This window comes from Colobus angolensis, unplaced genomic scaffold (assembly GCF_000951035.1).
Source record: "Colobus angolensis palliatus isolate OR3802 unplaced genomic scaffold, Cang.pa_1.0 Scaffold109, whole genome shotgun sequence".
Lineage (NCBI taxonomy): Eukaryota > Metazoa > Chordata > Mammalia > Primates > Cercopithecidae > Colobus > Colobus angolensis.
In genome coordinates this window covers 6046149-6057006 of record NW_012111919.1, presented here as the reverse complement: position 1 = coordinate 6057006, position 10858 = coordinate 6046149, and the positions used below count along the sequence as shown (strand labels likewise).

General features: G+C 41.7%; 1 protein-coding gene across 3 annotated transcripts in view; it reads left to right on the top strand.

Moving 5' to 3' along the window:
• The first annotated feature begins 34 nt into the window (after positions 1–34).
• Positions 35–10858, top strand: part of ATAD2B (ATPase family, AAA domain containing 2B) — a 190380-nt gene continuing 179556 nt past the window's right edge. For 2 of the 3 annotated variants that reach the window (XM_011950768.1, XM_011950759.1), the window contains exon 1: positions 35–593. In XM_011950768.1, the coding sequence (XP_011806158.1) occupies positions 378–593 (216 nt within the window). In that variant the 5' untranslated portion in view covers positions 35–377. The remainder of the gene's footprint in view (positions 594–10858) is intronic. The other variant, XM_011950751.1, reaches the window with a different exon arrangement.

Sequence of the window (10858 nt, the reverse complement as noted above, 5' to 3'; positions counted from 1 at the left end):
CGCCGCGGCTGCGGCCGGAAGCGGTCTCGTAGGCCCTGCGGCGCTGGAGCCCTGACGCACGGAGCTCGAGAGCGAGAACGGGAGAGAAAGGGGTAGAAATGGCGGCTCCGCTCAGCTCCCGCTGAGGAGGGCGAAGCCGGCGGAGTGTCTGTGCTGCCGCCTGCAGCACCGCCCCCGCTTCCCGCTCGCCGCTTGCTCACGCCGACTTCCCTTCCTCTGCCCGGCTCTCTCTTGTGCTCGTCTGCGCTCTGCACGCTCCGGACCGGCTCGTCTCTCACTGCCCGGCTCGGCTTCGCTGGCCCTGACTGACCGGCCGGCGGGCCGGCCTTGCTCGGCTCTCCCGGGCGCGGCGTGGACTCCGTTCCCCTGGCTGGACCATGGTGAACACCCGGAAGAGCTCTCTCCGCCTTCTCGGGTCCAAGTCTCCTGGTCCCGGGCCTGGGCCTGGGGCCGGAGCAGAGCCTGGGGCGACCGGAGGCAGCAGCCATTTCATCTCTTCTCGGACCCGCTCCTCCAAGACCCGCGCCGCCAGCTGCCCCGCCGCCAAGGCCGGGGGAAGCGGTGGCGCCGGCGTCACTCTGGATGAGGCCAGGGTAAGAGCGCGGCGTCCCGAGTCCGGAGGCTCGGAAGTGCCGGCCCGGCTGCGGAGGCTTTGTCTGGCCGGGTTGGGGGCAGCAAGCCTCCAGTGGAGACTGCTCGGGCGGCTGGAGACAGGGTCTGCGGGCGCGGTGGAGGGTGGCACCCAGGAGAAGGGCCGCGACGCTGTCCCCTTTGCTTTTCAAGCTGGCCCGGCTCTTTTGTGTAAAGAACAGCCCATGAGTCCAGAGGAGAGGGCTTTGGGGGTCCCTTTCGGGGTCATTCGAACGATCTGCTGTCCGTGTCCTTGTCCTGCCCCATAGGGGAATTCTAGCGGGGAAGCAAGAGCGAAGGGCCAGAACCCCTGGGTGGAAGGGTTGGAGAAGTGAAAGTTTTCTGCGGTGTCAAACCCTTCTTGAAAGTGTGTCAGTTCCTGCCGCTGTCTAACTCCAGCTTACTCTCAGTTTGGGGGTGGTTCAAGTTGGTGAGGAAGTGAACAGAGAGCTCCAGTTGGCAGCCAGGCAGGGATGCTGAAAAAAGTTTGTAGCTGCTCTGACACCAACTTTAAAAACAAAATCAACGCTATCGCCTCTCCAGGCAGGAGAGATCAAACATGATATTATAGCTGGGGAACCAGCCAGCTAGCTCACCAAGGTGCTAGTGGGAACCAGAGCTTTCAGGTCACAGAAAGAGCATGTCGAAAGAAAGAAGTGGAGTGTTTCGGATAGTCAGCACTATCATGCCAAACTGTGTGGTTTCTTGGGTGTCTACATTTGGTTATGGGACTATATTACAAAAGTTGAATGAACACCATTGTTGTCATGCAGTTTTAAAAATGACATTTGAAGACCCTGGTGATTGAATTAAAAAAGTGATTGAAAGATCTTGAAATTTTGTTACCTACAGTATAAAGCCAAGCACAGATATTTATTGCTTTAAAAAGGAATTGACACCTTTTTTTTTACTATGAAATTGTTTCTGAATTCAGAGAAGAGTGTTTTGCTTCTGTCTAAAAGAGGCTGACTTGCTAAGTAATTTGGCTGGAAAATGCTGTTCATTTAAAATGCTCCTTTAATTCCACACCATTTTGTGGTTCTTATTGGGGGGAAGCAATATTTTATGTTCTAGGGGTCTACAAGATCGCGGTTTGTGTGTGCTTTTTCTCTTTGTATCTTAAACTGTTTTGACACTAACAACGGATCTAGGCAGAGACAACAGGAGTATTTTACGATACTACTCTGAAATATTTTTACTATGTCTTTGAAAATCGTCTTGGCTTTTATTTGATAAAATTTTGGGCATTATAACTGTCCTATTTAATAGACTATTTTGGGGGCTTACGGATCTCTTAGGTTGAAATAAGGTTAAATCTGAAAGTTGTGCAAACTATTGAGAATAAGTACTTTGAAGACGAGGCTTTCGGTAGAAACTATTCCAAACATGTTCAAGCTTTTTGACCTACTGAAGCTATCACATATTTTAAAATAAAACTCAATTTAAGAAAATATGTTTTCTCTACATTTAAGGACAAAGAAAATATTTAGGGTGTAAGCATTTAATTGTATCATGCTATGTGAGTGCCTAGTCTGTTAGAGCAGTGTCTAACTCATCTGCAGCAATTAGCTCATCTTCGCTCATCAGTTTGTGGTCCCATTTTTGAATTCATGGCTATCATGCTGTCCTTACCCCCTGAGGAATAAGGTGAGGTAATTTGTCAAGCAGCTGTTATAGAGATGTTAAAAGGCTAGGAATCAATAATGTAATGAGGAAATGAACATTTGGTAGCTTTTAAATTGCTAAAAGAATGAAAGATATGAGAGCTCTTTGTAGAAGGATACTAATGAAACTTTGTTTCAAAGATCCTTTTAAAATGTTTTAAAGCGCCGTAAATAACAGGCTACTAAAGATTTACTTTGAAATATTTGTTTTTCAGTCTTAAGAAGATTTATGTTATGGCTCTAGGAGATGATGGAGTGATCTAATTGCGTTCTCTGAAAGGTTTTTTAGAGACTTACTATTACATAGCGATTGGACCTTTAGAAGAGGATAAATTATAATTCGGAATTTATTAAGTTTATGGACTACATATTTATGAAGCAGGTTGTATATTTATGGTTAGCTCTTCTCTAGTTTTGTAGGAATTGAGCACTCCTGGTTCACCCTTTCTGAAGTACTTAAAGGCACCCTCTATGTCTGTGGGGTCTATAATATACATTTGCCAGTGTCTGTAAAGTCTTATTTGATGCAAAATGGAGTTGCCCATGTTGTTGCTTTAGCAGATCCTTATTTTTGTAGAAAGAAATGTAGTCCTGTTTGTAACATAATATTCCTATTTGTAATTGAGGAGTTTCTCCTTTTTCTGCTTTTGTGCCATGTTTTTAACTAGCTATACTTGATGCCTATTTTCCCCTCTTCCCTCTGTTTTTAGATTATTTCGTTCACTGTGTCCAGAGACATTTTATTTGCTTTAAAAAGTCGTAGCACTATGAGCTTTTCTTATAGTTTTGTCTTTTTCCCAAGTAGTGTATGCATAGGATGGGGGAAAATATGCATTCTGCAGATTATTGGAATTATTTTCTTTTTCTTTTTTTCAGTATGAAAAGCCTTTTTTTATTTTTTGACATGTAAAAGGTGGTACTTAGTGTATATAACTCTGTGAGTTTAGAGATAAGTATATATTTGTGAAACCACCACCAACCATCAACACCATAGACATATCCATCATTCCTAAAGTTTCCCTGTCACTTTTATTATGAATGTATTATTAGTATTATTTTTGTGGTAAGAACACTTGATATAAAATCTACCCTCTTAGACAATTTTAAGTATGCAATGCAATATCCTTAGATGTAGGCACTATGCTATATAGAGCTCCAGAACTTATTTATCTGGCATGAGTGAAACTTGATTGCCTCCCCGCAAGACCCTGGCAATCACCCTTCTACTCTCTGCTTCTGTGAATTTGCTAGTTTAGATTCCACATATAAGTGAGATCATACAGTATGTGTGTTTCTGGGACTGGCTTATATTGTTTAGTGTAACGTCATCGAGGTACATTTGTGTTGTTGTGAATGGCAGGATTTCCTTCTTAGGCTTAATAATATTCCACTGGGCATGCACACATGTACACCATGTTTACTACATTCATTTCTTGTTGGACATTTAGATTGTTTCCATATCTTAGCTATTATGAATAATGCTACTGCGAACATGGGAGTGCAGATGTCCGTCGAAATCCTGATTTCAATTCCTTTGGATAAATACCCAGAGGTGGGATTGCCGGATCATATGGTAATTCTATTTTTAATTTTTTTGAGGAACTTTCATACTGTTTTCCATAGTGGCTGCACCATTTTGCATTTCTACTGACATGTACCAGGATTCCCTTTTTTCCACATCTCGCCATTATTTGTTGTCTGTTGTCTTTTTGACAAGAGCCATTTTGACAGGTGTGAGGTGATATATCATTGTGGTTTTGATTTGCATTTCCCTGATGATTAGTAATGTTGAGCACCTTTTTATATACCTGAGAAGTGTCTATTTAGTTAGGACCTTTTTTTTTTTTTTTGAGACAGGGTCTTAGGAGTGGTTCACTGCAGCCTTAAAATCCTGCTTTGCCCATTAACAAATGTTTTCTTCCTGCAGAGTCGCAGGACTACCCTATGTATTTTGGAAATTAACTGCTTATCACATACATGGTTTGCAGATTTTTCTCCTAATCTGTAGATTGCCTTTGTGCCCACACTTTTAAATTTTATTATTATTTTTTCGTCCCTTATCATTACCCACAATGCCCACACTTTTAAAATGTCAAGCTGTCTTTTAGTGCTATGCAGTTAGATGTAATTACTCCTATATACTGTGGCTTTTTTTTCCTGCAAGCTTTCATAAAGCTTGACCTCTTTTAGGTTGGTTAATCTGGCCCTCAGTCATTAGCGTTTATTTGCTGCACCTAGGTGTCACTCCTAGTAAACAATCTAATACTGTATTCACAAAACTGAACAGCAATCTTTGAAAAATATTTGGACTCTTTTTTTCTACCTCTCCTTGTTAGGTCTGTTTGCTGCTATTTCTGACTTTTTCGCTAGCTTTTTGGGATTTTTGAGATAATCATTGACTGTGAATCCCCATCTTGTGAGATCAAAATAAATATTTTGAGTAACTTTAGAAGTAAAATGCTGTATTACTTTATTTTTATTTAATTAAAAAAACCCTAGGTCCTTCTTTAGTATACTTTTATCACCCTGTGCTTTTCCCTTTCCAACACTCATGCATTTGCCAACATAACAAAGCAGAGTGGTCGAAGTTGAGGGTTAAAGAGGTAAAAGAAGTCTGAGGGGGAAATCTCATAATGTATGTAACTCTCAGATGAGCAGGGGAAAATATAAGTTCCTCAAAACAGAGCAAGTTTTTCCTTATACTGTATCAGATTCACATGGAGTACAATATAGGTAATATTGTAATGTGACAGTGTTCCCTGCCACAATTTCGAACCAAAGCAATGGTGGAGTTCATAGGATTGTCTCTGGTAGCCAAGTGAAAATGCAGCTTAAATTCAGTTACTGGCTATTTTTGTAGTCCAGATATACACACATTCTGTTGTTTAGGTGATGGATGAAACTTATAAAGCCTATAGAAGTGAATGCATACTAATTCCTTAAATCATTTTCCTTGGCAAGAAGTCTTAACCATCCTTTGGTAGATGTTTTATTGCATGTCTCCTAAATACCCAATTATAGATAAGCTCATAACTTTTGGAATCTAGCTGGACAAGTGGTAGAATTACTACTGTTACGAGAACTGAGAAGCCCAACCAGTGTTTGCACCTGAATGTAGAGTGATCCTGTCTATTCAAGGATCTAAGTACCGTATCACTTTGAATGATATGTTTGGCATTTCTTTTAGGACGTACACAATGAAGTTTCATTTGGGTGCATTATCCGTTTTGTTTGTATGCATAATCAACTTGAGTGGATTTCTTTTCTTTTTTTTTTGAGATGGAGTCTCACTCTGTAGCTCAGGCTGGAGTATAGTGGTACAATCTCGGCTCACTGCAACCTCTGCCTCCTAGGTCAAGCAATTCTCCTGCCTCAGCCTCCCAAGTAGCTGGCATTACAGGTGCCTGCCACCACACCTGGTTAATTTTTGTATTTTTTAGTAGAGACGGGGTTTCATCATGTTGGTCAGGCTGGTCTTGAACCCCTGACCTCAGGCGACCTGCCCGCCTCCGTCTCCCAAAGTGCTGAAGTTACAGGTGTGAACCACTGCACCCGGCCCAAGTGGATTTCTTTGTACTTAGGTTTTTGGTCTTGCAATAGGAATATTTTATACTTCTTTTATGCCTCCTCTCTAGAGGGGGATTCTATAAACAATGAGTTATTGAGTAAAAAGCATTGGGAATTTTTGGATAAAAAGTTATATGGATGTACATATTTAGGGGGGAAATCATATGTATGTGTTAACTTTATTTAAATATAAGTTAGTTTTTTTTTTGAGCAGTAAGTTTTTAGTTTTATCTGGAGATAGGATATATACCTTTGGCTAAAGTCTTTCTCCCCTAAACTCTTCTATTAGAGTAGACCGTAAGTGCCATGAAGGCAGGCACTATATTTTGTTTTTCCCCTAAATGCTGTATTCCCAGGGCCGAAATACAGCGCCTGACACAATGCTGAAAATGCTCAATAAATATCTGTTAAATGAGTGAATGAATGAATGAATAGCATTTCAGGGAGCTGACCCATTTTGAGAATATCATGGTTATAGAACTTTGAGAATAGAGAATAAATAAAACACAGTTTTTACCCTAAGTACTGTAAGTGTGCACATGGTATGCTGATGAGAAGTTATTAACAAGGTAAATTCGTTCAAAGTAAGTGCCAAATGAATGGCATAGGTACTTAGTGTGGTAAGACTTCTAGTCCTCTACTCACTGAATGTTTTGGTGGAACTCTTTTTTGTGTGTGTGCTTTAAAGACAGAGACTATTATGTTGACACCTGTATCCTGAGTGCCTAGAACAGTATGTGTCAGTCAGTGCCCAATTAATACTTTTTTTTTTTTTTAAGGCAGAGTCTCGCTCTGTTGCCCAGGCTGGAGTACAGTGGCTCCATCTCGGCTCACTGCAACCTCCGCTTCCCGGGTTCCAGCGATTCTCCTGCCTCAGTCACCTGAGTAGCCAGGATTACAGACATGAGCCACCATGTCCAGCTAATTTTTATATTTTTAGTAGAGACGAGGTTTCGCCATGTTGACCAGGCTGGTCTTGAAATCCTGACCTCGGGAGATCTGCCTGTCTTGGCCTCTGAAAGTTCTGGGATTACAGGCGTGAGCTACTGTGCCTGGCCTAAGACTTTTTTTTTTTTTTGAGACAGTTTCCCTCTTGTTGCTCATGCTGGAGTACAGTGGTGCGACCTCAGCTCACTGCAACCCCCACTTCCTGGATTCAAGTGATTCTTCTGCGTCAGCCTCCTGAGTAGCTGGGATTACAGACAGGCGTCACCTCACCCAGCTAATTTTTGTATTTTTAGAAGAGACGGGGTTTCACTGTGTTGAACAGGCTGGTCTGGAACTTCTGACCTCAGGTGATTTGCCTACCTGGGCCTCCCAAAGTGCTGGGATTACAGGCGTGAGCCACTGCTCCCGGCCCCTAATACTTTTTTTTTTTTTGAGAAGTTCTCACTTTGTCTCCGAGGCTTGAGTGCAGTGGCATGATCTTGGCTTGCTGCAGTCTTTGCCTCTTGTGCTGAAGTGATCCTGCCACCTCAGCCTCCCAAATACCTGCAGGCATAAGCCACCACAGTCAGCTAATTTTTGTATTTTTTGTAGAGATGGGGTTTCACTGCATTGCCCAGGCTGGTCTTGAACTCCTGGGCTTGAGCAGTCCGCCCACCCTGGCCTCCCAAAGTGCTGGGATTACAGCCACTGTGCCTGGCCAGTTAATACTTTTTGAATGAATTAATGGAAAGTATGACTCATTTTAAATTATTTTCACATTGACAATCTCTTTTTTTTAAAAATAGAGATGGGGGTCTTCTTGTGTTGCCCAGGCTAGTCTTGAACTACTGGCCTCAAGCAGTTCTCCTGCTTTGGCCTCCCAAAGTGTTAGGGTTACAGGTGTGCGCCACCATGCCTAGCCGACAATCTTTCTTTTTCGCTATACTCACTTGTTGCATTTTACCCTAATAAGGAGAAGAGTAAACCAAGGTTTATTTAGCATCTTATACATGCCAGGTGTTGTTTAATGCAGTCTCATTCAATCCCTGTAACAACTCTATAAAGCAAGTGATGCTACTCCCATTTTACAACTGAGGAAATTGAGTTGCCTACGAGTTAAGTGGCCTGTGGAAGGCTGAAGGTAATATTTAAATCTAGTTCTGTCTTCTCTACTTGTATATCTTGTTTCATCTGTATTTCTTTACCTCACTTATTACTCTTTGATGTTGTTCAATCAGTAGTTTCCACCAACATCTGAAAAAGTGAAGGGGGCAGCTGTTGTATACTGGAAGTATACCTACCGTTTACAGACAGTTTTTACCTGGCTGTCTGGAATTGTGGTGTCTAGGAGTGTATTGGGACTGAAAGTGGGAATAGTAGCATATAGGGATATGAAATATAGGACAATAATTTTCAGTAATTTCCTGCAGCCTGATTTCAGGAGGCAGTATGTAGGGAGAGGAGCAGGCATATTGTGCAGAGATTGTTTTTGCAATATTTTTCCTTAATATTTTATTATATATGTGTATATTTATATTTTTTGTTTCATTTTTTATTTAAAACATTTTTTTGTGGGTACATAGTAGGCATATATGTAGTATATATATATTTTTTGAGACAGGATCTTGCTCTGTTGCCCAGGCTGAAGTGCAGTAGTGCAATCACAGCTCACTGCAACCTTGACCTCCTGAGTTCAATGAATTCTCCCACCACAGCCTCTGAGCAGCTGGGACTACAGGCATTTGTAGAGACAAGGTTTTGCTATGTTGCCAAAGCTGTTCTCAAACTCTTGGGCTCAAGAAATCCTCCTGCCTTGGCTTCCTAAAGTGCTAGGATTACAGGAGTGAGCTACCGCTCCTGGCCTGTATTTTAGTTTTTCTTTCTTTTTTTTTTTGAGACGGAGTTTCACTCTTGTTGCCCAGGCTGGAGTGCAATGGTGCGATCTCAGCTCACTGCAACCTCCACCTCCCAGGTTCAAGCGATTCTTCTCCCTTAGCCTCCCGAGTAGCTGTGATTACAGGAGCCCACCACCACGCATGGCTAATTTTGTATTTTTTTAGTAGAGATGGGGTATCTCAGTGTTGGTCAGGCTGGTCTTGAACTCCTGACCTCAGGTAATCTGCCCGCCTTGGCCTCCCAAAGTGCTGGGATTACAGGCGTGAGCCACCATGCCCGGCTGTATTTTTATTTTTCAAGACAGGAGTCTCACTATGTTGCCCAGGCTGGTTTTGGACTACTGGCCTCAACGAATCCTCCTGACTCAGCCTGCTGAGTAGCTGGGATTACAGGTATGAGCCACTGCACCTGGCTCTTCTCAGTATTTTTAAGTTGGCTTTGGGAAAAAGTAAATCCCTGTAAGCAGACTGAAAGTCTGGGCCTTGTGGTCTCTATTAGAGGTATACTTGTGCTGCTATCTTTCCCTCTACTTGGTGATATTAATTTATAGTGTATACATTTGCTTTTATGCTCTGGGAAACTATCTCTGGGGGACTAAAGTGTTTTCCATTTGAAAAAATGTTTCATACTTTTAAGCCTCTTGAAAAGACATTATATAACATATTTATATATGAAGATTTGCGTTAGTAAATTAAACATCTTTAGCATTGTTAGTTTATATCTGTATTCTAGGACCCAAATTGGAATCCTGAAAGAAATGGTGCTTAAAATACCCACAAAGTATGTTCTCTAGTCTTGCCAGACAGAAATTTGGAGGTAATCCAGAGCCTAGTTTCTGATGGTGAGGCTTGCTTGTTCCTTTGTTCGTTCATTCATTCATTCATTCAGTAAGGTGGAGAAGGAAGCACAGTCCCTGCTTCATGGGATGTACTTAAAGTCTAGTGGAGGAGACAGATACATGCCGTTAAAAAAAATAGCCCTTCCCTCAGGTCTAGTGCCCTTTCATCTACATTTGTTCAGGTGACTTAGCAGCCTGCCTAGGGGCTACTGTTTCCAGGCTCACTTCCTGTGTGGGTTTTAGAGAGGGGCCAAAAGCATCCTTAAGTTACTTTGGTTTAATCATTATGTCTGAAGTTTATACCCATTCTTGTCTCCTTTTGGGCCTTTAAGGTCTAACAGTATATTTTTGTGGCAAATTTAGCATTAAGTGAAGAAATAGGATATTATTTTAGAGATTTGGCAGAAACCTATGGTTAGAGGGAATTATTCTTATGTGCCAAACAACTTTCTTGAATATTATGTGGTTAGTGACTTTACTCAGATTTGGTTTTGTGATTAGGGTTTGGAGAATTAGGATGACTGGAGTGGTCTGATATTTTTGGACTTGAATTTAGAAGTTACTTTAAAAATTGTCAGCCATTATTTTTGAACTTAAATTTAGAAGTTGCTTAAAAAAATTGTCAACCATTGTGTTTTGTTTTTGGTAGGAATCTAATTTCAGAGAAATGTAGAAAATTAAACTTCTTGGATTAAAACTTTGATGTGTTATTTAAAACTTTTAGTGTTAAGAAACTTTTTCCTCTAAAAGTGGTGAAGATGAATCAGTTATGGAATAAATTTGACCCTTGAAAAGATAATGAAAGAATAGTGAACTCTTTTTTTTTTTTTCAAGATGGAGTCTTGCTCTGTCGCCCAGGCTGGAGTGCAGTGGTGCCCTGTCCAGCTCACTGCAAGCTCCGCCTCCCGAGTTCACGCCATTCTCCTGCCTCAGCCTCCCAAGTAGCTGGGACTACAGGCGCCTGCCACCACGCCCAGCTAATTTGTTTGTATTTTTAGTAGAGATGGGATTTCACCATGTTAGCCAGGATGGTCTCGATCTCCTGACCTCGTGATCTGCCTGCCTCGGCCGCCCAAAGTGCTGGGATTACAGGTGTGAGCCGCCGCGCCTGGCCAAGAATAGTGAACTCTTTTAGCCTAACCTAAAACTATTCCCTGTTTCAAACTATGTGGAATACTGACCCTTTGGATTTGAACTCTTTATGTTTGGGCATTATGTACTTCTGGAAGAATTTTTCTGTAAGAGATCCTAGGTTGAGATTGTAACACAAGATACAAAATTATGTTACAAAATTTTACTTATTAATGTAATTAGTTTTTTTTTTTTTTTTTTTTTT